At 42.5% G+C, this 27,021-nt stretch overlaps 1 protein-coding gene across 2 annotated transcripts in view; it reads left to right on the top strand.

Moving 5' to 3' along the window:
- The window catches only part of AP3B1 (adaptor related protein complex 3 subunit beta 1), a 350,885-nt gene that overhangs the window by 300,287 nt on the left and 23,577 nt on the right, over positions 1-27,021 (top strand). For both annotated transcript variants that reach the window (XM_075325641.1, XM_075325633.1), the window contains exon 25: positions 19,635-19,732. In XM_075325641.1, the coding sequence (XP_075181756.1) occupies positions 19,635-19,732 (98 nt within the window). The remainder of the gene's footprint in view (positions 1-19,634; positions 19,733-27,021) is intronic.

Genomic DNA, 27,021 nt, shown 5'->3' with positions numbered 1-27,021 from the left:
ACAATACTACAGGGATGGCCACAATACTACAGGGATGGGCACAATACTACAAGGATGGGCACAATACTAAAAGGATGGGCACAATATTACAAGGCACAATGAGGGGCACAATATTACAGGGTACTATACTACTGGGCACATACTACAAGGATGGGCAGAATACTACTGGGCACAATACCACAAGGATGAGCACCTTACTACAGGGCACACGGATGGGGACATTACTGCAGAATGGGCATATTACTACAATATGTTGGCTAAGAGTACTATATGATGCTGCTAATTGTAAAACAATATTACAAGAAGGTGATAAAATGTATAAAAAAAATTCATAATAAAGCATGACATTTTTTTCTGCCATTAAAAATGCTTTTTCATATAGAAACTTAACAAAAAAAGTGCACGCTTGTTATAATATACAAGCAAAAAATGTTTAAAAAAGTGATCCAAAGGTGTATAGAAAAAAACATGAAATCTCTAAAAATGTTCACTTTGTCCTGAAATAATGTGGCCCCTCTCAATTTTTTTTTCTATATGCGGCCCATTCCCCCAGCGGAGTTTGAGACCCCTGAGCTAGAGATTTGGATCTGCCCAACAATAAAGCTGAGCTCTTAGGTTCCAGGCTACAAAAGCGGAATCTTCTTGCAGGCAATGCTCCGATTTCTTTGTTCTAAAACTTTAAACCATTCTTGAAGAAAACCTGTTGGAGTCTGCAAAAGACTTGAGACTGGGACGGAGATTTGTCTTTCAACAAGACAATGATTCCAAACATAAAGCAAAATCTACAATGGAATGGTTCACAAATAAACGTATCCAGGTGCTAGAATGGCCAAGTCACAGTCCAGACCTGAATCCAATCGAGAATCTGTGGAAAGAGCTGAAAACTGCTGTTCACAAACTCTCTCCATCCAACCTCACTCAGCTGCAGCTATTTGCAAAGGAAGAATGAGCAAGAATTTCAGTCTCTCGATGTGCAAAACTGATTGAGACATACCCCAAGCGACTTGCAGCTGTAATCGCAGCAAAAGGTGGCGCTACAAAGTATTAACTTAAAGGGGCCGAATAATATTGCACGCCCCAATTTTTTAAAAAAAAAAAAAGTTTGAAATAAGCAATAAATTTCATTCAACGTCACAATTGTGCCCTACATGTTGATTCTTCACCATAACATTAAAATTTTTATCTTTATGTTTGAAGCCTGAAATGTGGGAAAAGGTTGAAAAATTCAAGGGGGCCCAATACTTTCGCAAGGCAATGTATGTGAACAGCCCCATAGACTATAATGGGTGAAAACCATAGAACATATACGTGATAAATGGAAATCGGATAAGGCATAAAGGTATCCATACACCTAATGACCGGAGTTGTTCGGATGAGATCTGCACTTTTACGTCAAGTTTACATTGTTTGCAATGTATTTTTTAGTAGAACGCCTTGGACAAATAAAACCCCTTTTAAACAATTGCTTCGTGAACAGGAAGCCTAACAAGTGAGGATTTTTTTTAAATCTCATATAATAAGGTAAATTACTCCAAATCAGGATTATTAAATATGGGTTAATTGAATCCTTTTCTGAATCTTATTATACCCATTACTGAAATGACAAAGTGAATACTTATTGCACCATCTCCGTTTTGGAGAATAAATCCTTGAGCTATAAATCCTGTGTTGTAGTCTTGTGTTCTCATAGTTATTTCTATACTTTCTTCAAGAACCATAGAACATAACTGCATCAATCGTCATAATCATTTTCTTTGGGTTGCTCCAGTACAAGCACTTTGTCTTGCATCAGATGTAATTGATCTTGAAGCAGTGTAATCACAATTATTCACTTTCTTAATTGGCCTGCCCAAAATCAGAAAATGGAAACCGATCGGCAGCGTTTAGATCAATAGCTTTATAGCAGAGCCTCTGGGGGCTGGGAGATAGTGGTAATGGGCAGATCAATTGACTTTAGATGCCAATCACTGACGATGTGTTTTGCATAACAAATGCTGGTTACCTGTGCGCTTGAAAAAGATCAATTTCGGTCTGTGATGAGTGGTAGTGAGGAAATGTAGTTTTAATTTTTAAAAGTAAGTTGTCAGAAGTAAATTTTGTAGTAATAAGGAGATGTGACATTCTAGATACGGCCGCACAAAACTAACAGGACAGTGATTGAGATTTGTTTTTTAATGGTACCTCCAACTAGATATACATTTTGTCCTCATTATATTTATACTACAGTTATTTTGTTAAAGAAACTAATTCCCCTTGTTTCTTTCACACTGACATAGAATTAAATGACATCCTAACTATTTGCATCCCTCTACTGCAAGAGTGGACAATTTGTTTTTCCAACTATGAATGTTGTGGAGAACTGAACCAAGTTAATTCTGCTAATTTGTTATTGTTTTATATTAATATTTATCACTTAATATTCAGCAGAATACAAAGGTACAAGCACGATTTATGCAGTCCTTGTACCTCTATGCACCCAACACAATATAATGCCCCTACAGTCTATATACACAATGATATCCCAAAATAGTATGCTGTCACCACAAAGCCTCTCAAACAGTAAGATGCCTTATAACCTATATTATACCCTCACAAAGCCATCTACACAATATTATAATGTCCCTACAGAGCCATACACAGCCCCCATTAAAAATGATGTCCCCACACAGCACCCTTACACAGTATGATGCCCCCTTACACAGTATGATGCCCCCCTACACAGTATGATGCCCCCCACAAAGCACCTTACACAGTAGGATGCCCCCACACAGCCCCCTTACACAGCAATATGCCCACACACAGCCCCCTTACACTGTAATATGCCCCCCACACAGCCCCCTTACACCGAATAATGTCACCCCACACAGCCCCCTTACACTAGAATGATGTCCCCCACACAGCTCCCTTACACAGTAATATGCTCCCCCATACAGCCCCCTTACACAGTATGATACCCCCCCACACAGCCCCCTTACACAGTATGATGCCCCTCCACACAGCCCCCTTACACTGTAATATGCCCCCCACACAACCCCCTTACATAGAATGATGTCCCTGTCCCCCACACAGCCCCGTTACACAGAATGATGTCACCCACACAGCTCCCTTACACAGTATTCTATTTTCACACAACCCCCCATAGAGACTGATGTCCCCACACAGCCCCCTAACACAGTATTATATCCTTACACAGCCCCTATAGAGACTGATGTCCCCACACAGCCCCCTAACACAGTATTATATCCTTACACAGCCCCTATAGAGAATCATGTCCCCACACAGCTACCTTACAGTTTGATGTCTCCCTGCTCCTTTTCCGCAGCAGAATGATGTTTAAAAAAAACCCCAAAAACTTCTCATCTCACCCCCTTCCTTTGTAAGTCTGGCCTGCGCTATGCACTGAGGCTTAGCTGATGTGATGATGTGACCTCATCTTCCCTGCTGCACTTTCAAGCACACAAGCTCATGATGGAAGAGGGAGCTGTCAGTTCCTTCTTACATTATTGTTTTCACAGTTATCTACATCCCAAGGATAACAAGACACTGGGCGGGGGACAGCCACGTGATGCTAGACGCCACTGCTTAAAGCCCTTTGACTGTCCCAGTTCATGGGCCGCACCAGAACAGCCAAAGGACCACATGTGGCCCATGGGTTGCACTCTGTCAACGTTTGCTGTACATTGATTATAAATAAAAATGTCGCATCAGTCCATTTATCCAAAGTGGAGCTGATAATTTTAAACAGGGCATGACCCATAATCTCAAGTTGAAACAAAAATGTGTAGCATACGCCCCAGAAGAAGCCAGTTTAGTGGGTGAAACCCTTGGTCAGGCTACACTTTTGGTGTTGCCATAAGGTGGTTGCCTATTGATGATTTTAATCAATCAGGGTGCTTTTTAAGATGTTTGTGAATACAATCAGTAAATCACTTTAAAATGTGGTTTGTTTGGGTGCTTTACACTATATACCATACTCTTTCAATCGTTCAGGTTACACTCCACTTTGAGTGAAAGGTATTAAATTACTTGTAAATCGTACAAAGATTGAGACCGTATGGAAGTGTTGAGGGTGAAGACGTTTGTCTTCATTAAATCTGTGTATAACTTCATGTAATGTACTGTGTGTATTAATAAACGGCATACACAATAGAGGCTACAGGCTGTATACACAATAGAGGCTGCGAGGTGTAAATAGTGTATATACAGCACTATACTGTACACATCCGCACTATACACATATAGTTTATACAGACATACTGTAATACAGGGTAGAGTGTGGACCTGTATATACAGCATGGTGCTATGTCTGAGCCGGGAATAGGAAGACAGACACATAAAGATCATACTCATTAGCCTTGGGTGCTGAAAATAGAAGTTTCAGATGCAATTCTGGCACACTCGGCAGTAATTGGAGAATCCTCTTCTCCTCGTGGGGGACTTCCCTCTTCTTCCACTGAGTTCCTGTTTGTACAGTGTATGGCAGCCTATTTTAGTGAGGTTGGTACTGCACATGCACTAAGAATAGAAGGCGGGCAGTGTCTGACGTCAATGAGATGTCAGATCAGATTCAGCCGCCCCCCCTGTTTTAGTGGCTGCGGTTATGACTGACTGGTGTGGGGCCCAGTAGACTAAGTGGAACTCACTGAAGAGGTGGGGGGTGGGGCCCAGGAGACGAAGCGTGGCTCACTGAAGAGGTGGGGGGTGGGTCCCAGGAGATGAAGCGTGGCTCACTGAAGAGGTGGGGGGGTTGGGTCCCAGGAGACGAAGTTGAACTCACTGAAGAGGTGGGGGGGTGGGTCCCAGGAGACGAAGGGTGGGTCCCAGGAGACGAAGTGGGATGCGTTGAAGGGCGGGGCCTGGAGCTTAATTTAGCGTAAAGTAAATACCCCGGGCCCCCCTCTTCATTGGTGCCAATACAGCAGTAGCGGTTGTAATGCACTGATGGTGGCCCTGTATGTGAGTGTCCTACAAGACAAGTTTTTTTGTACACTTGAGTACTATGGGTATGAAAAGGATGACCGTGTTGCAGCAGGACAACAACCAAAGCATACGTCCAGATTGGCAAATAAATGGTTCAATGACAATGAAGCAGAGGTGCTGGATTGGCCTCCACAGTCCCCAGACTTCAACCGAATCGAACACTTGTGGGTAGAGTTGTAGAAAAAGCTGTATACAAACCCAAGGGAGTTGAACAGCATGCACCATCATTAGGAACATGTAGAAGAGACTGGGGATCAGATTTCGGTTGAGACATGCTTGAATCTGATCATATCATGCCTAATGAAGAGACCTGAGAAGTCTCAAAACCTTGCTTTGTAACATCTTTTTGTTTTATTTTAGTTAGCCATTAAAAGGTAAAATTATAATTTTGTTTCTCTCACTGAGAGCAACCAATCATTTTTCAACTGGCTAACACGGTACCAAAACTTTTTTTCTTTTAACTGAATCTGATCAAGAACGTGCCCAAAAGGATTCAGACAGTGTGAAAGCCAAAGGTGGATTTACAAAGTATTAAACATTTTAAATTAGATTTTTAGGAGGAAAACAGTAATAATTCAGTGACATTACAAGAATTGATGACACAAAGCTAGGAGGAATAGCTAATACAGTGTAACCTTGGTTTAAAAGTAACTTGGTTTAAGAGCGTTTTGCAAGACAAGCGAAGCTTTTTAAAAATTTGTAACTTTGTTTAAGAGCAATGATTTGCAATAAGAGCAAATTCCCACCGTGAACACTTCCGGTTCTGTCCTTTCACCGCACTCTGACCTGCTCTGGAGGTAACTTTCTGTACATATGTACTGTACACAGTATACCATTGTACAGTACAGTATATGCTATAGCGCATGTCTATCAATTTGCATTTGTGGATACAGTATTGTACTTTCTTATTGATAACCAGTGCAGCACATTGCTTATACGGTACCTCCCGCACACCAACAAATCTATTGTAAGCAAACATGCAGTTTAATTTGTTTTATATTATTTTACTGCACAGTACAGTATTTTGTATTACTGTAATAAGTTTGTATAAATACAGTAAATATTTTTGGGATGTGGAACAATTGTCTGTGTTTCAATTATTTCCTATGGGAAAATTCGCTTTGATATAAGAGTAATTTGGTTTAAGAGCATACTGCCAGAACCAATTATGCTCGTAATCCAAGGTTCCACTGTACTAGAGAAGAGAGGATTCAACAAGATCTAAACAAGCTGGAACAATGGGCAGCAACTAATAGAATGTTTTTTAACAGGCAGAAATGCAAAGTCATACATCTTGGCAAGAATAATGAAAAGAGCATATACAGCATGGGAGGAATAGAGCTATCCAAAAGCATGTGTGAAAAAGACTTAGGTATACTAATAGATCACAGACTGAACATGAGTCAACAGTGTGATGCAGCAGCAAAGAAGGCAAATACCATTCTAGGATGTATTAACAGAAGCATACAGTCTAGATCACGTGAAGTCATTATCCCCCTTTACTCCTCTTTGGTCAGACCTCATCTGGAATATTGTGTCCCGTTCTGGGCACCACATTTTAAAAAAGACATCAACAAACTGGAGCAAGTTCAGAGAAGAGTGACCAGAATGTTGACTGGTCTGCAAATCATGTCCTGTGAGGAACGGTTACAGAATTTAGGATTGTTTAGCTTGCAAAAGAGAAGACTGAGAGGAGACTTAATAGCTGTCTACAAATATCTTAAAGGCTGTCACACTGTAGAGGGATCAGTTTTATTCTCATTTTCAGAAGGAAAGACTAGAAGCAATGGGATGAAACTGATGGGGAGGGGACACAGATTATATATTAGAAAAAAAGCTTTTTGACGGTGAGGGTGACCAAGTGGAACAGGCTGCTAAGAGAGGTGGTGAGTTCTCCTTCAATGGAAGTCTTTAACCCCTTAACGACCCATGACGTACTAGATACGTCATGGATCGTGTGCCGGTAAGCCCCGCCCCCTGCCGCCGGCAGGCGGCGGCGAGACGCGCACATATCAGCTGTTATCAACAGCTGATATGTGTGCCTGCTAGCCGCGGGTGGAATCGTTTCCACCCGCGGCCATTAACCCCTTACATTTTGCTGCCAAATTCTTGGCAGCGATATGTATATGGGCGCCGCCATGACAGTGACTTACCCCGCCCCCACCGGAAGTCACGTGACATGATCACGTGACTTTCGGCGGTTGCCATGGTATGGTAGCACAGGGTCATGTGATGACGCCTGTAGCTAACATGAGTCACTTCCTCTCAATGCCGGAATACAGCCGGCATTCAAAGTGAAGCAGCAAATCTGCAGTTCTCAGCTCTGTAGCTGAGATCTGCAGATAGTGCAGAGCGATCGGATTGCTGATCGCAATAGCCCCCTAGGGGGACTAGTAAAATAAAAAAAAAAGTAAAAAAAAAAGTTTTAAAAAATTAAAAAAAAATAAAAAAACCTAAAAGTTCAAATCACCCCCCTTTCACCCCATTGAAAATTAAAGGGTTAAAAAAATACACACATATTTGGTATCGCCACGTTCAGAAATGCCCGATCTATCAAAATATAAAATCAATGAATCTGATCAGTAAACGGCGTAGCGGCAAAAAAATTCCAAACGCCAAAATTACGTTTTTTGGTCGCCGCAAATTATGCGCAAAATGCAATAACAGGCGATCAAAACGTAGCATCTGCGCAAAAATGGTACCGTTAAGAACGTCAGGTCGAGACGCAAAAAATAAGCCATCACTGAGCCTCAGATCCTGAAAAATGAGAACGCTACGGGTTTTGGAAAATGGCGCAAAACGTGCGCCACGTTTTTTGGACAAGCTTGTGAATTTTTAACCCCTTAGATACAAGTAAACCTATACATGTTTGGTGTCTACAAACTCGCACCGACCTGAGGCATCATACCCACACATCAGTTTTACCATATAGTGAACACGGTGAATAAAATATCCCAAAAACTATTGTACAATCCCACTTTTTTTGCAATTTTTCCGCACTTGGAATTTTTTTGCCGTTTTCCAGTACCTTATATGGTAAAACTTATGGTTTCATTTAAAAGTACAACTCGTCCCGCAAGAAACAAGCCCTCATATGGCAAGATTGATGGAAAAATAAAAAAGTTACGCCTCTCGGAAGAAGGGGAGCAAAAAACAAAAACGCAAAAACGGAAAGTGCCCGGGGGCTGAAGGGGTTAAAAAGAGGTTGGACGGACATCTGTCTGGGATGATTTAGTGAATCCTGCTTTGAGCAGGGGGTTGGACTACATGACCCAGGAGGTCCATTCCAACTCTAATATTCTATGATTCTATGAATCTGCATAACTAATCATATGCTAAATAGTCGCAAATCACATTTACGTATGAGATAGCCAATATGTTTGTCTATAAATTGAAGGTAGTCTCACGCTCTAAGCTGTAGCTAATGGTGAGATATGGAGCCTGAAAGTCAAAAGTTCAAAGTGTATATGTGTGTGTATCTATACAGCTCTGGCAAAAATTGACACTTTTGCAAAATTTTCAGTTTTTCTGATTTTTCTCTTTATAGGTATATTTTTGAGTAAAATGTAAATTTGTGCTTTTATTCTATAAACTACTGACATGTCTCTGAATTTCCAAGCAATACATTTTTGTATTTTCTGAAAATGAATAATGGTCAAATTAACAAAAAAAAAATGCTTTCTGACCTCAAATAATGCAAAGAAAACTAGATGATAATCATTTAGAAACAACAATACTAATTTTTTAACTCAGGAAGAGTTCAATACTCAATATTTTGTGGAATAACCAAGATTTTTAATGACCGCTTTCATGTGTCTTTGCATGCTTTCTACCAGTCTTTCACACTGCTTTTGGGTGACCTTATGCCACACTTGGTGCAAAAATTTAAACAGTGCTTGTTTGTTTGATGGTTTGTCACTATCCATCTTCCTCTTGATTACATTCCAGAGGTTTTCAATGGAGTTTAGGTCTGGAGATTGGGCGACCATGACAGAGCTTTGATGTGGTGGTCCTTCATCCACACATTGATTGACCTAGCTGTGTGGCATGGCACCTTGTCCTGCTGGAAAAAACAGTCCTCAGCGTTAGGGAACATTGCCTGAGCAGAAGGAAGCAACTGTTTTTTCAGGATAACCTTGTATGCTGCTTCATTCATACGTGATTCACTTAAGCGGGCTTTACACTCTACGATATATCTTACGAGATGTCGGCGGGGTCACGTCGTAAGTGCCGCACATCCGGCATAGTTAGTGATATCGTAGCGTGTGACAGCTATGAACGAGCAGAAATACTCACCTTCTCGTTCATCGTTGACACATCGCTCATTTTCTAAAAATTGAACGTCCTGTTGTTCATTGTTTCCGAGGCAGCACACACCGCTCCGTGTGACACCCCGGGAACGATGAACTGCCGCTTACCTGCGGCCGCCGGCAATGAGGAAGGAAGAAGGTGGGCGGGATGTTTACGTCCTGCTCATCTCCGTCCCTCCGCTTCTATTGGCCGGCCGCTGTGTGACGTCGCTGTGACGCCGAACGTCCCTCCCCCTTCAGGAAGAGGATGTTCGCCACCCACAACGAGGTTGTTTGGAAGGTAAGTGCGTGTGACGGGGGGTTACAACATTGTGCGACACGGGCAACAAATTGCCCGTGCCGCACAAACGATGGGGGCGAGTGCGTTCGCAAATGCGATCGCACAATAAATTGTAACGTGTAAAGCAGGCTAAAGTTTAATCTCCCTTGCCAATTCTAGCCTTGCTGAAGCATCCCCAGATCATCACTGATCCTCCCCCAAATTTCTCAGTGGGTGCAAGAGACTTTGGCTTGTACGCTTCTCCAGGGCTCCGTCTAACCATTAGATGACCAGGTGTTGGGCAAAGCTGAAAATTAGACTCCTCAGATAAGATTACCTTAAGGCTGCTTTACACGTTACAATGTATCATGCGATCGCATTTGCGATCGCATCCGCCCCCATCGTTTGTGCGGCACGGGCAATTTCTTGCCCGTGTCGCACAATGCTGTAACCCCCAGTCACACGTACTTACCTCCCGAACGAGCTCGCTGTGGGCGGCGAACATCCACTTCCTGAAGGGGGAGGGACATTCGGCGTCACAGCGACGTCACACAGCGGCTGGCCAATAGAAGCGGAGGGGCGGAGATGAGCGGGACGTAAACATCTGGCCCACCTCCTTCCTTCAGCATTGCCGGCGGCCGCAGGTAAGCTGCAGTTCATCGTTCCTGGGGTGTCACACGGAGCGATATGTGCTGCCCCGGGTACAATAAAGAACAGGACGTTCGATTTTTAGAAAATGAGCGACGTGTCAACGATGAACGAGAAGGTGAGTATTTCTGCTCGTTTATAGCTGTCACATGCTACGATATCAATAACGATGCCGGATGTGTGTCACTTACGACGTGACCCTGCCGACATCTCGTTAGATATATCGTAGCGTGTAAAGCCCGCTTTTCTCCAGTCCTCTATGATCCAATCCTTATGGTCTTTGGCAAACTCTGGCTCTCCTTTTGCTTCTCATTGATGAAAGGCTTTTTTCTAGCTTTACATGACTTGAGCTCTGCCTCTAGGAGACTATTACGAACTATTCTTGCCGTTCACTTCACCCCAGATGCCATTTGTCATTCCTTTTGTAGGTCACTTGATGTCATTCTGCAGTTGCTGAGTGACATTCGAATAAGATAACGGTCATCCCAGTCAGTGGAGAGTCGCTTTTGCCCACTGCTGGTCTGTAGCTTTGTTGTCCCCAATGTCTGCTGCTTGACCTTGTTGTAATGAACTGCCGGCTTAGAAATTTTAAGGATGGAGGCAAAATGATGCTTACTGTATCCCTCTGCTTGTAAAGCCAGAATTGAGCCCTTCTTTTCCTCACTCAAGACTTTTTTATTTTCAACTCCTTTGGCATAGTTAAGTTATTTTTTCATTCCTATTACTTTTGGGATATTAATAGCACTTGTTTTGCCATCCAGCTTGTCCTATTGTAAGACGATTGAGAAGACCACAGCAGTGTTTTTTATACTTTCCCTCGTTAAATAAGGTTTGGTTCAGGTGATCGCCTAATCAGAAGCACATTAAGCAGAATGAGGTGTACTCTGGTTGGAATTCAACTGACACTGGAATGTAATGGCTGTCAGACATGTAGAGAAGCTGATTTTTCTAAAACTGCACAGTAATCTCTTCATTTTTGCCAGATCTGTATACATACAAGGTGGCCATAAAATAACTTACGGTGTTTGGAGCCGTGAGCAGACTAACTATTGGCTGAAAATTGGTATTTATGCTTTTCAAGGCATGTGGAAACGGAAGGTATCTTAAAAAAAAAAAAATAATAAATTATACTAAAACTCCCCACCAGGTGAAAAAGTGGCAATAATACCTTCATGACATTTGCATTCATGTTTCTGGCGAGTGTAGAAGTGGATGGCACTTGGCCATGGAATGTTCTGTGGTGCGACGAAGTGCATTTTTACCTGAACGGGACGGTGAACAAACAAAATTGTCGCATATGGGCTACTGAAAGTCTGTATGCGGTCGAGGGGGTTACGCTGCATTCGCCAAAGGTAATCGTTTGGTGTGGCTTCACCTCATCATTCATCTTTGGGCCATTCTTTTACGAAGAAATGAGGCCAACTGGGGTTGCTACCTGTTCCGTGACAGCAGCGAGATATCAGACAATGCTGGAAATGGTGGTCGTTCCACAACTCCCAACAGCGGCAGTGTCTTCAGACGACCACCTTCAAGCATGATGGAGCACCTTTTCACATTGCAAATCATGTGAAGAACGTTCTGCGTGTACATTTTCCTGATTACAGGATTTTGAGCCGCTCCTAACCCAACGCATGGCCTCTGCATTCACCCGAGCTCAATGTGATTTCTAGTTGTGGGGACACTTGAAAGAGCATGTTTATTGGGGAAATGTCGAAACCCTGGCTGATCTCCAATACCGCATTATTTTGGAAGTGCGCAGCATCCGATCAATCATGTTACATGCAAGCATCGAGCATGTTCTGCATAGGATGAACATGATCACCAACGATGATGACGGCCATATTGAACAGTAATGCTAGTCTGTGGATCAATTGTGACATCTCCAATTATCGGTACACGTTTTTTGGGCCGCTTGCGTACTATACAGCGCTACTTTTTCACCTGATGGGGAATTTTAGTATCTTTTTTTTTTTTTTTTAAGATGCCATCAGTTTCCCTATGCCTTGAATAGCATATATACCAATTTTCAGCCAATTCTGTCCACTGGATCAGTCTGCACACGTTTCCAACACTTTAGGTTAAAATATATATATATATATATATATATATATATATATATATATATATATATATATAAACAAAAGACATACAGTTCCTGGTTATAAGCCATGATCTGGTCATACACCACCCCACAAGATCCCTATAGTGGCTACAAGATGAGTGTTTTATTATGTTCTCATAAGAGGGTCTACACCTCAGCCACCAGAATTTCATGTATGATGAAATTGCTTTGGCTATAATACTTAAATTCTGCCCTGGAGGAGTGACAAAAACTTCTATCACTGATGCAGAGTATGACTTCACAGCTCCTGTCTCCCAGTTATAATGTAGATAATGACTATTTAGCCACCTTATATGCAAATTTAGGAGAATATGTAGGAGAGGAGATCACAGCAGGCAGAGATGGTATTGGTCTAGCTTTCCATATGATGGTTGTGCCAGTGTATCATAGGATTGATTGATCGAACAAAGAGGAATAAAAGAAGTCATACAGTCATATGAAAAGGTTTGGGCACCCCTATTAATGTTAATCTTTTTTCTTTATAACAATTTGGGTTTTTGCAACAGCTATTTCAGTTTCATATATCTAATAACTGATGGACTCAGTAATATTTCTGGATTGTAATGAGGTTTATTGTACTAACAGAAAATGTGCAATCCACATTTAAACAAAATTTGACTGGTGCAAAAGTATGGGCACCCTTATCAATTTCTTGATTTGAACACTCCTAACTACTTTTTACTGACTAAAGGCTACTTTACACACTGCGATATCGGTCCCGATATCGCTAGTGTGGGTAGCCGCCCCCATCTGTTGCGCGACACGGGCAAATCGCTGCCCGTGCCGCACAACATCGCCCAGACCGGTCACACATACATACCTGTCCGGCGACGTCGCTGTGATGGGCGAACCGCCTCCTTTCTAAGGGGGCGGTCCGTGCGGCGTCACAGCGACGTCACTGAACCGCCGCCCAATAGCAGCGGAGGGGCGGAGCTGAGCGGGACGTAACATCCCGCCCCCCACCTTCCTTCCTCATAGCGGCCGGGAGGCAGGTAAGGGGAGCTTCCTCGTTCCTGCGGCGTCACACGCAGCGATGTGTGCTGCCGCAGGAAGGAGGAACAACCTCGTTACTGCTGCAGTAACGAGATTTGAGAATGGACCCCCGTGTCGCCGATTAGCGATTTTGCACGTTTTTGGTTTTTGGTGTTACACGCAACGGCATCGCTAATGCGGCCGGATGTGCGTCACGAATTCCGTGACCCCAACGAGTTCGCATTAGCGATGTCGCAGCGTGTAAAGCCCGCTTTACTAAAGCACTAAATTGGTTTTGTAACCTCATTGAGCTTTGAACTTCATAGGCAGGTGTATCCAATCATGAGAAAAGGTATTTAAGGTGGCCACTTGCAAGTTGTTCTCCTATTTAAATCTGCTATGAAGAGTGGCATCATGGGCTCCTCAAAACAACTCTCAAATGATCTGTAAACAAAGATTATTCAACATAGTTATTCAGGGGAAGGATACAAAAAGTTGTCTCAGAGATTTAAACTGTCAGTTTCCACTGTGAGGAACATAGTAAGGAAATGGAAGAACACAGGTACAGTTCTTGTTAAGCCCAGAAGTGGCAGGCCAAGAAAAGCACTTGCTACCCACATTAAAATTTGGTGGAGGATCCATCATGCTTTGGGGCTGTGTGGCCAATGCCGGCATCGGGGATCTTGTTAAAGTTGAGGGTTGCATGGATTCAACTCGGTATCAGCAGATTCTTGACAATAATGTGCAAGAATCAGTGACGAAGTTGAAGTTACGCAGGGGATGGATATTTCAGCAAGACAATGATCCAAAACACCTCTCCAAATCTACTCAGGCATTCATGCAGAGGAACAATTACAGTTTTCTGGAATGGCCATCCCAGTCCTCAGACCTGAATATCATTGAAAATCTGTGGGATGATTTGAAGCGTGCTGTCCATACTCGGCGGCCATTAAACTTAACTGAACTGGAATTGTTTTGTAAACAGGAATGGTCAAATATACCTTCATCCAGGATCCAGGAACTCCTTAAAAGCTACAGGAAGCGACTAGAGGCTGTGATTATTGCAAAAGGAGGATCTACAAAATATTAATGTCACTTTTATGTTGAGGTGCCCATACTTTTGCACCTGTCAAATTTTGTTTAATTGCGGATTGCACATTTTCCGTTAGTACAATAAACCTCATTTCAATCCAGAAATATCAGTTATTAGATATATGAAACTGAAATAGCTGTTGCAAAAACCCAAATTGTTATAAAGAAAAAAGATTAACATTAATAGGGGTGCCCAAACTTTTTCATATGACTGTATTCTGTATGGGTGATAGAAGTTTTTGTCACCCCTCCAGTATAGAATTTAAGTATTATAGCTGAAGCAACTTCATCATACATGAACTTCTGGTGGTTGAGGCGTACACTCTTTTATGAGAACATATATATATATATGGCAACAATCATCTTGTACCCATTATAGGGGCCTTGTGGGGTGGTGTATGACCATATCTTGGATTATAACCAGGAACTGTGTGTCTTTTGGTGTAAAAAAAATAAATGTGTATAACTGATTCTTTTGTTCAAGTTGTTTTTGGTAAAGGATTGTTGACTTTCGTGCATACATTTCTATCTGCTGGCTCTTATAAGTATGTAACTGTTTTGATTTTAGATCATGTGGTTGGAGGTATGCATACTGTACATGGACCAGCACTTCAGACTTTATTGTGCAGTGCCTACTCGAATTGTATTATAGACTTCAGGGAACATAAAATCATATATACCTGCAGGGGTAATCTCCATGAGATCTCATGTCCTAATGGTGGAGACGTAACCAATGGATTTTTAGGTGGAATGGTTCAACTAAATAAGATACCAGCTGAATGATATATATTGGTGGACCAGTGACCGAGTGAGAAAAAAAAAACCCTGGAGTGCTCCTTTAACTAATATGAGTGGAAGTCATACACATAAGTAATACCGACAATACATTTTTTTTGTTTCCATTTGAAATAATCTCACCCTCATCAATAACCTATTATAAATATTCTTTTTAAATATCATGAACATTAATCAATTGATTTTCTATTACAAGTAATTATATTTCTCTTATTTTAATGGGACCCAAAGGACTATCCAGAATCAATACTAACTGACCCTAATCTGGAAGTTATTTATTTCTGTGGTGTATACTTTACATGGGGAGTTAGTATATGGTAGTGTTTAATCATTTGTGTTGACATGTATTGTCTATAGAACACTGCTCATATAAGTCAAGCGTCTAATATTACCGAATAGGAGCTACATTTAGTAAAATTCCCCTCATTTTGGTAATTAATCATCCTGAAAATTCTTGCAATTCAACCTTTGTTGCAATCACTGAACTTTAAGAATCTTCTGCTTCAATGTTATTGGTTAGTATTGTATTTCAAGAATTCTACCTTGAGGTTTCTGACCTGTAAATATATATTATTCTGATAAGCGGATAAAACAGCTGTTTGCTCCCCCCCCCCAACCACCAGTGGCTTATGACCTGACACAACGAATAACCAGACATGTTCAACATTGAGCATGCCCAACCTTTTTTTTTTTTTACCTTAAAGGGAATTTTTCAGCACAGTTTTTGCTATTCAAGCATGCTGTGGAGGCAGAAACCCTGATTCTAGCAATGTGTCACTTATTGGGCCACTTGTTGTAGTTATTGTAAGTTTAGTGTTTTATTAGCGAGAGATTATCACTAGAGGACTAGGTGTCTCATGTCATGTAGTCGTCCTGATCTGTGTAATCCCACTCCCACCACTGATTTATCAGCTTTCTGCCATTGTACACAGAAAGCTGACAATCAGTGGGTTATACAGAGCTCAGCTTTCAGAGAACTGCAGTAAGCTTGAATCAGGTCTCTGCCCCTTACAGCAAGCTCCTTTCAGATAACTTGTCAAAAAATGTCTAAAACATTCCCTTTAAGTTGACAAAAATGAAATTGAGCATGTTCTATTTATAACCTACCAAAACCAGGTGGTAGATTCCCTTTAAAATCTCCCATTGTGAGGAAAATCTCCCAACCCCCTTCTACTTTCATCAAATCTTGCTCATGTTCTTCTAGTGTCTAAGAGCAAGCATTGGGGCAAGAGGGAAAAGCTATTTAAAGCTTAATCGTTTAATTTTTATTTCATAAGTAAAGAGTACACGTGAAAATGATGAACTCTGTAATATATCTTATCAGACATATTTGCTTCTTTATCTGCCAGAATTGATCAGTTATTATCAAATTTCTCAATTCTGAGGTGAAATCTCTATTCAGTGAAGACTTTCCCTTTTCTGAGGTAGATGGCAGGTGGTGCTGATTAGATTCTATGATAACAGCAGGGAGGAGCTAGAGGCAGAGGGAGGAGCCAAAATAAGAGGGAAGGGCTAGAGGCAGAGGGCGGTGCTGGAGGCAGAGGGCGGTGCTGGAGGCAGAGGGCGGTGCTGGAGGCAGAGGGCGGTGCTGGAGGCAGAGGGCGGTGCTGGAGGCAGAGGGCGGTGCTGGAGGCAGAGGGCGGTGCTGGAGGCAGAGGGCGGTGCTGGAGGCAGAGGGCGGTGCTGGAGGCAGAGGGCGGTGCTGGAGGCAGAGGGCGGTGCTGGAGGCAGAGGGCGGTGCTGGAGGCAGAGGGCGGTGCTGGAGGCAGAGGGCGGTGCTAGAGGCAGAGGGCGGTGCTAGAGGCAGAGGGCGGTGCTAGAGGCAGAGGGCGGTGCTAGAGGCAGAGGGCGGTGCTAGAGGCAGAGGGCGGTGCTAGAGGCAGAGGGCGGTGCTAGAGGCAGAGGGCGGTGCTAGAGGCAGAGGGCGGTGCTAGAGGCAGAGGGCGGTGCTAGAGGCAGAGGGCGGTGCTAGAGGCAGAGGGCGGTGCTAGAGGCAGAGGGCGGTGCTAGAGGCAGAGGGCGGTGCTAGAGGCAGAGGGCGGTGCTAGAGGCAGAGGAGAGGGTTAGAGGAAGAGGGAGGTGCCAGAAGCAGGGGGGAGGGCTTCAAGCAGAGGGAGGTGGCAGAAGCAGGGGGAGGGCTAGAGGTATAGGGAGGTGCCAGAAGCAGTGGAGAGGGTTAGAGGAAGAGGGAGGTGCCAGAAGCAGGGGGGAGGGCTTCAGGCAGAGGGAGGTGGCAGAAGCAGGGGGAGGGCTAGAGGTATAGGGAGGTGTCAGAAGCAGGGGGGGAGGGCTTGAGGCAGAGGGAGGTGGCAGAAGCATGGGGAGGGCTAGTGGCAGAGAGAGGTGCTGGAAGCAGGGGGGGGGGGAGCTAGAGGCAGAGGGAGGTGCCAAAAGCAGGGGGAGGGCTAGAGGCAGAGGAAGGTGGCAGAAGCAGGGGGAAGGCTAGAGGCAGAGGGAGGTGGCAGAAGCAGGGGGAAGGCTAGAGGCAGAGGGAGGTGCCAGAAGCAGGGGGAGGGCTAGAGGCAGAGGGAGGTGCCAGAAACAGGGGAAGGGCTAGTGGCAGAGGGAGGTGCCGGAAGCAGAGGGGGGGCTAGGGGCAGAGGTAGGTGCCAGAAGCAGAGAGGAGGGCTTGAGGCAGAGCGCTGCTCCCTCTTCCCTCTAAGTTTCTTATTTCCATGTGTACTATTGATTTATTAAATACAAATTAAAACAACGGTTACTCATTAAATAAGTATTTAGTGGACTAATGTAGAGGAGTGCTACTTTGGATAAGCGTTTTAGAGTTGAGCGAGTATCTAACTATTCGTACTGGCTATACTCCTAACGAGCACTGTCTAATACTTGCGTATTCATTCCGAATAGCATGTGCAGTGCAAATCAATGGGAAAAACTCGCAAAGTAATGAGTAACCCGAATACCGTACTAATCGCGCAAGTAGCAAATAGTGCGGCATTCGGGTTACTCGTTACATTGTGAGTATTCCCCATTTACAGTACTTGCATTGCATACGATATTCATAATGAATACGTGAGTATTAGACAGTACTCGTTTTGAGCATAGCGAGTATGAATAGTTAGGTACTCATTCAACTCTACAAGCGTTACTTGTTGGAAAAGTGACATGACAATAAGCTGATTACAGAAGCCTCACTGATCAATAATGTAGGAAAACCAAACCGTAAGTGCTCACTCACACCGGCGATGATTCTTTCATGTGAGAGAATCTGCCATTTATCCAGAGTGTCATTCTCTGGGATCAGATTCTTTTGCACGTGAGGATCGGAGCATAGGTGAGCAGAATATTGAGAGATTCATTTCGCCATCCTCTCCATTGTCTGTATCGGTGTGTATTGGACTGTACTCGGATGTCATCAGTGCAGTCCGATGTTTTGCATACACCCATAGACTTGTATGGCTGCGCCTGATCTGATTTGTGCTGCCGATCCCAGCATGCAGTGATTTTTTTTTAATTTTATTTTTATTTATTTATTTTTTTTCTCCTAGCACTCGTCCCATGTATACGAGACAAGAGCGAGACCGAATAGTTTGTTCCTTCTGCAGCACTGCTATAGGGGGATTGAAGTGTTAGGCCCTGTGATCACGAGAGAAAATACCTGCGGATTTTCTACATTTTCCAGATAAATAGGCAGGTTTGCGCACGTACAGACACTCCCCATGTTATCCTATGGGATTTGGGAACTGCTGTTTCAATTCTGCGGATTTTGCACCTGCAGAAAATACTGCGGATTTCCCGCAGCCGCAAAGGACTGCATGTCAATTATTCCTGCGGATTTCCTGCAGATTTCCTGCCTTTCTACTATGGAAATACAGGGGGGAAATCCACAGGAATAACGCTTGAATGCCGTACGTTTTCTGGAGAATTTCCGCAACATTTCCGAATTAAATCTGCAACAATGGATAGCTGTGGATTCCGGGGAACTGCTGCGTGAATCTGAGGAAATACCTGCAGAAAATTCCGCCGGTATCTTCTCCTGTGGGCTCAGGGCCTTACATGGGATAATGAATTAGTTATCTGTGTAATGCTGGAGAGAACGTTTTACTTTAGAGTTGCTGTTTATCACTCTCCTCTTTGAAGAGGATCCTGAAAAGATAGCGCCTCCCCTAATTATCATTATTATTATTATTGCGCCATCTATTCCTTGGCACTTTACATGTGAAATGGGTTTACATAATAGGGACAACTACAATAATCATAAACAATACAAGGCAAGACTGGTACAGGAGGATAGAGGTCCCTGCCCGCGAGGGCTCACAGTCTACAAGGGATAGGTGAGGATACAGTAGGTTAGGGTAGAGCTGGTTGTGCGGCGCTGTATCAGACCAATAACTCAAAAGTCCCTAATAAGCAGCACGAAAATGTTTTTTTTTTTTTTAAACTATACCACCTCATTGTTAGAGACACGTTGTTTATTGTTTATTTTTTCTTCTTTTTAAAGCACGAAAGAAGATAAGTTTTCTGTAGGGATACAGCCACCACCCGGAGAACTTCTCCTACCAGTAACCATGTCAGAAACAGACTTCAAGAAGGAGCAGGGTAAGTAAAGCTCTGCAATTTCACATATAGTAGAGTCTGCCAATGATGGGATGATTTTGCTTGTGGTTAACCTTTCTAAAGTTTTTACTTTGATGCCGGTTACTGATCACATAATTCTGCTTTTCTTTTACTTTCTAGAGTTTGTTGAAATAGTTTTCACCCTCCCATTGTAACATGAACTTTGGGATCAAAAAAATGCCCCCATTTCTTTCCCCTCCTACTAACGCCTTCTTTTTAGAAGTGTGTGTTGGTGGAAGCCTTCCTTACGGTGCATAGTATGTGAAAAAGGTCACCTCCCAAGATATTGTCCAATACAGGCTACAGTACTTATTTTTTTTCTTTTCCCTAAGATCTGATTAAAGGTTTGATTTTCTTAAGGTCTGATAAAACAATTTCTGATGGGTAAATATTTTACAAATATGGCTTACGTTCAATAGATGGGCCACTCTTCAGATACGCACTGAACTATCTGTAATAGATTTCTCTGCTTACTACGACTGCCATTGTTCTCAGCAGCACAAGTCCTGTTTACGCCGGGTGATGAGCTGCCGAAAACAACGATCTTTTGGGCATTTACACTACAAGATTTACAGGAGTTGTCCCACAAACAAAGTTTTCTTTAAAGTTCATTTTAATCAATAGATATTGGAATAAGGGTACGCTCACACTGGCGTAAGAATTGGACGAGTGCAATGTTATCAATGATGGAGAGCAGTTGGTCAGCTTTTTTTCTCATCCTGATTCTGAATGAGAGAAAAGTCGCAACGTGCTGCGATTTGTTGCCGAAATTGTGCGAGACTCACCAATACAAGTCAATGGGTGCGAGAAAAAAAACGGACGCCACACAGACAATCCTAGTGACGTTTGTTTTAATGGATACATTTCTATGATGTAGCACAGAACACTGTAAATGCTCCTGTAAATGACTAATAGCTGCTGAGAAAAAAAATGGATTGCACACGGATGACAAGTGAGAGAAGAATTGCCCACTCTGATAGCACTCACAGTACACAAGGACTGCCACACGGATACCACTCGTCCGAGTCTGCTGCATGAGAATGGGACCTTTTTTTCATACGTTCGTGTGATTCCAGCCTAATAATTTCCACAATTGGATGTTTAAGAAAAATATTCCTGTGCTGAGATAAACTTTATATATGTGCCCCTGCTATGTACTGTGTAATTGCCGTGTCTGACTACAGGGACAAGGTCTGATCATACCACATCTCAGGGCAGGACACAAGAGTATACAGACAGGACAGCATGGTATTGCTGCTAATTCTTTTTTCTGAGATAGAACATTTTTCTGCCTTTTTTTTTTTTTTTTTTTATTTATTATAAATGTTTTGCCTCAAAAAGAGAATAATTTCCGATCCTGTGCTCTCCTCTCCTCTCTTTATACTCTCTTGCGTCCTCCCCAGCTAAGGAGCTGTGGTATGATCAGACCATGTCCCTGTACAATAGGCAAGGATGACTGCGTCCCAATGGGTGAAATACAATCCATGTTTATTCCATCAGGTGTGAAAAATAGCAGAAACGTTTCGACCTCTTGGTCTTTGTCAAGCAAGACAAAGCTAGGGATGATTGGGACGCTGCCATCCTTGCCTATGGTATGTTTGCATCAAGTGATCCCTTGATCATGGACGTGCGTCCCTGATCTGCTGACTGTATTGATGTATACAGGCAGTTATTTTTTGACCTAGGTGCTGTGGACTTTGTTTTTTACCATGTTTCTCTACGGTCAGACACAGCCATTACACAGTCCATAGCAGGGACACCTATATAAGATTATCTCATTACAGGAACATTTTTTTTAAACCCATCCAATTGTGGAAATTGGTGTTATTCTAAGATCTATTGATTAAAATTTAATTTTGCTTGTGGGACAATTCCTTTAAAGGTATACAGTGACTTGGTCTATCTTCCTTTATGGATCATGTCAGGTGTACGTGGGCTGTGAATGGTAATGTTGTCTATCTTATCAGTGTTGGAGTAATCTTACATCAGATTAGGTTTTTTCTGTATGCCACCACTGGGACTGTTGTCTTGTGTTACTGATGTACATTGTCATCTCTCTTGATGTTTTTACTTTCTGCTGGCTAAAGCCTTCATTGCTGCTTAACTGCTGCTCTGCAAATAAAGGTGAGTAATGTCTTTTCCATTTTCTGAGAACATAACTACTGAGAGATGTCATGGAGAGTAGTGTGTCTGCGTCTGTGTTTCTGTCTCCTGTTGTAGCACCGTGCTCCGGGACATAATGCCATTGTAGAAAATGATTTAAAGGTCCTAATTTGCTAAAAATGCACAAAGTGTTAATATTTCATCCTTACATACAAGCTCATCTATATTTATTTGAGGAGATGTGTTGTGGCTGTAGTATTGTCATTTTTGGTTTTCTCTTCATGACCTTGCCTGATCTCACCTGTGGGGCATGGATTCACATATTGGGTGAGAATTATAATAAACATGCATTTCTCTGACTCAAATTGAGCCAAAAAAAGCTGCCACATGCCAGGAGAAAAAAACAAAGAGATTTATATGGTGAACTTTGGAATGTGAATATGCATCACTGCAAGGGAAAAATGAAAACCATTTTGGGGAAAAAATGAGTTATTTTGCAAATAAAATTGGCCAAATTTACTTGAGGCAAGATACCAAGGCATAACTCTAAACTGGCTTCTAATCTAAATTTCTGCCTCTTTTCGTGTCATTCCTGACCTCTTTATAAGGGATAAAAGAAACAGAAATGTAGATCAGGACCCAGTTGAGAGTTATACCTTGGCATGGTAACTGGGCTCAAGTAAACTTGGCCAATTTTGTTTGCAAAATAACTAATTTTTTCCCCAAAATTACAGTAATGCATATTGACATTCCGAAGTTTACCATATACAGTACAGACCAAAATTTTGGACATACCTTCTCATTCAAAGTGTTTTCTTTATTTTCTTGACTCTGAAAATTGTAGATTCACATTGAAGACATCAAAATTATGAATTAAGACATGTGAAATGAAATACTTAACAAAAAATGTGAAACAACTGAAAATATTTCTTATATTTTAGGTTCTTCAAAGTAGCCACCTTTTGCTTTGATTAGTGTTTTGCACACTCTTGTCATTCTCTTGATGAGCTTTAAGAGGTAGTCACCGGAAATGGTCTTCAAACAGTCTTGAAGGTGTTCCCAGAGATGCTTAGCACTTGTTGGCCCTTTTGCCTTCACTCTGTGGTCCAACTCACCCCAAACCATCTCGATTGGGTTCAGGTCTGGTGACTGTGGAGGCCAGGTCATCTGGCGTAGCACCCATCACTCTCCTTCTTAGTCAAATAGCCCTTACACAGCCTGGAGGTGTGTTTGGGGTCATTGTCCTGTTGAAAAATAAATGATTGTCCAACTAAACGCAACCCGGATGGAATAGCATGCCGCTGCAAGATGCTGTGGTAGCCATGCTGGTTCAGTATGCCTTCAATTTTGAATAAATCCCCAACAGTGTCACCAGCAAAGCACCCCCACACCGTCACCCCTCCTCCTCCATGCTTCACGGTGGGAACCAGCCATCTAGAGTCCATCCGTTCACCTCTTCTGTGTCGCACAAAGACACGGTGGTTGGATCCAAAGATCTCAAATTTGGACTCATCAGACCAAAGCACAGATTTACACTGGTCTAATGTCCATTCCTTGTATTCTTTAGCCCAAACAAGTCTCTTCTGCTTGTTGCCTGTCCTTTAGAAGTGGTTTCCTAGAAGCTATTTTACCATGAAGGCCTGCTGCACAGTCTCCTCTTAACAGTTGTTCTAGAGATGTGTCTGCTGCTAGAACTCTGTGTGGCATTGACCTGGTCTCTAATCTGAGTTGCTGTTAACCTGCGATTTCTGAGGCTGCTGACTCGAATAAATTTATCCTCAGCAGCAGAGGTGACTCCTGGTCTTCCTTTCTTGGGGCGGTCCTCATATGAGCCAGTTTCTTTGTAGCGTTTGATGGTTTTTGCCACTGCACTTGGGGACACTTTCAAAGTTTTCCCAATTTTTCGGACTGACTGACCTTAATTTATTAAAGTAATGATGGCCACTCGTTTTTCTTAGCTGCTTTTTTCTTGCCATAATACAAATTCTAACAGTCTACTCAGTAGGACTATCAGCTGTGTATCCACCAGACTTCTGCACAACACAACTGATGGTCCCAACCCCATTTATAAGGCAAGAAATTCCACTTATTAAACCTGACAGGGCACACCTGTGAAGTGAAAACCATTTCCGGTGACTACCTCTTGAAGCTCATCAAGAGAATGCCAAGAGTGTGCAAAGCAGTAATCAAAGCAAAAGGTGGCTACTTTGAAGAACCTAGAATATAAGACATATTTTCAGTTGTTTAATACTTTTTTGTTAAGTATTTCATTCCACATGTGTTAATTCATAGTTTTGATGCCTTCAATGTGAATCTACAATTTTCAGAGTCATGAAAATAAAGAAAATTCTTTGAATGAGAAGGTGTGTCCAAACTTTTGGTCTGTACTGTATATCTTTGTTTTTTCTCCTTCCCTCTACTTGAGTGCAACTGCTATTTTTGATCATATATACTATGTTCAGTTTGCTCCAGTTCAGACTATGAGATTAAGAAGTGCTGGCATTGCTTCTATTTTGTAGAACAGGATAGGACATGCAGTTTATTCTCAATGTGTTTTGAAGTTTAAACAACTTCCTCAGAAGAACCACCGTATCTATATTGTATCTTGTTGTTCTCCTGATGCAGTTGTTTAAACTTAGAAATGCATTGAGCGTAACCCACATTCTCAGCAGTATCGCGAGAGCCCATGACGTCACCGCTAGTGACTGTCTCGGGCCGCCCGCGAGATGGGCATAGAAGGAAATGACAGCGGTGATGTCAGCAGTGCAGGAGATCGTCACAGGAGGTAATCACCTCATCTAACCTCCTGACAGCAGCGCTCGTTATCCCCGCGGCTGCCAGCACTGCAGCGTGAGAAGCTGCTGATACTGCGGGCAGACACTGACACTGCAGGACAGGCAGCTGCGGGGCTGGAGCGGGACACAGACTGCACGGGCACCCGATGGAGGTCACACGGAAGTGCTTCTGTGCGGCGTCCAGGGAGTGTGATATGTGTGTTTACTCTGCTCCGCTTCCTCTTCCTGTCATAATGACATCACCTACCTGCAGTATACCCGTGGTATTTCGCGATTACATTACAGTGAATGGAGTGAAATACCGCAGGTACCTGCGGAAAAGAAGTGACATGCTCATTTTCTCAAGAAATTTTCTCAAGAAATTCTGCAGAAAGAATTTTCTTGCGAAAAAAACCACGAGAGGTCACACGGTCGTGTGAGTAACTGCAGGGAATAACATGGGTTTGTGTGGCATCCGTGTTAAAAATGGATGTCACACGTACCTGAAACATGGGAAACATGGACATCTCCAAGGTTGCATGCCCACAATGAGTGTTTGCTGCGTTTTGGACTCTGCATGCTTTAGCTATATTCAAAACATTGCGTTGTACAGTACAAGCACAGTGGCCGTAATTTCTAGAGATCCTGTGCCCACTGTGGTTGTTTTTTTTTTGTTTTTTTTTTGCAGCAAACACTGACCTGCGGTGCGGCTTTGCAGACTGCAGCATGTCAATTGTTTGCTGTGGATTTACATGCTCCCTCTGTAGGGAGAACACAAGCGAGATACCGCAGCACCCAAACCCTGATCGTGGGTACCAGCAGCTGCGTTCTCCTGTGGAGGAGGCTCTCGGCCCTAAAGGTCAGGACCCGCCGTCGGGACGCAGTGAGTCTTGATTGTGGGCACATACCCTTAGGGTAAATTCGCACACTGCATGTTTCGTTTCTCCAGCGAAAAATGCACCTTCTGGCCGAAAAAACGCATGCGTTTTGAGTACATTTTTGACCTGCTTTGGTGCGTTTTGGTTTTTTTTTAACATTGTCACAAAACACAGGGAAAAACACAGAAAAGAAGTGACATGCTACTTCTATTTCCTACAACCAAAACTGCAGGCAAAAAAAAGAAGCAACGTGTGCACAGCCTTTCAGATTTCTCATAGACTTTACTGAGGAAGGTCATACGTGCGGTTTAGGACAACAAACTGCACCCAAAACTGCACAAAAAAAAGCAGCACCGTGCGCACAAGGCCTTAGACAAATTTGTGAACAATATTTGAGAGAAAAAGGCCTTTTTTGTGTACAAAGAAAAAGTCTGAGATCTTTGAGTTGAGCTCATGAAAGATGGGAGAAGAAAAAAAAGTGTTGCTGTTATATATTTGTTCAGTAAATACTGTATATACATTCAGGAGTTGCGGGAGATTACAAATGTTAGATCAGCAGTTATCTTGTGTATGACAGTTTCTTTATCTTTCATACAGTCATATGAAAAAGATTGGGTACCCCTATTAATGTTAATCTTTTTTTTTTTTTTTATATATATATATATAATAATTTAGATTTTTGCAACAGCTATTTCAGTTTCATATATCTAATAACTGATGGACTCAGTGATATTTCTGAATTGAAATGAGGTTTATTGTACTAACAGAAAATGTGCAATCCGCATTTAAAGAAAATTTGACCTGTGCAAAAGTATGGGCACCCTTATCAATTTCTTGATTTGAACCCTCCTAACTACTTTTCACTGACTTACTAAAGCACTAAATTGGTTTTGTAACCTCATTGAGCTTTGAACTTCATAGGCAGGTGTATCCAATCATGAGAAAAGGTATTTAAGGTGGCCACTTGCAAGTTGTTCTCCTGTTTGAATATCCTATGAAGAGTGGCATCATGGGCTCCTCAAAACAACTCTCAAATGATCTGAAAACAAAGATTATTCAACATAGTTGTTCAGGGGAAGGATACAAAAAGTTGTCTCAGAGATTTAAACTGTCAGTTTCCACTGTGAGGAACATAGTAAGGAAATGGAAGAACACAGGTACAGTTCTTGTTAATCCCAGAAGTGGCAGGCCAAGAAAAGCACTTGCTACCCACAGTAAAATTTGGTGGAGGTTCCATCATGCTTTGGGGCTGTGTGGCCAATGCCGGCACTGGGAATCTTGTTAAAGTTGAATGGTCAAAAATTCCTTAATCCTGGATCCAGGAACTCATTAAAAGCTACAGGAAGCGACTAGAGACTGTGATTTTTGCAAAAGGAGGATCTACAAAATTTCAATGTCACTTTTATGTTGAGGTGCCCATACTTTTGCACCGGTCAAATATTGTTTAAATGCAGATTGCACATTTTCAGTTAGTACAATAAACCTCATTTCAATCCAGAAATATTACTCAGTCCAT

The sequence above is a fragment of the Anomaloglossus baeobatrachus genome, chromosome 1 (genome assembly GCF_048569485.1).
Source record: "Anomaloglossus baeobatrachus isolate aAnoBae1 chromosome 1, aAnoBae1.hap1, whole genome shotgun sequence".
NCBI classification, from domain to species: domain Eukaryota; kingdom Metazoa; phylum Chordata; class Amphibia; order Anura; family Aromobatidae; genus Anomaloglossus; species Anomaloglossus baeobatrachus.
This window is presented reverse-complemented; position numbering and strand designations above follow the sequence as displayed.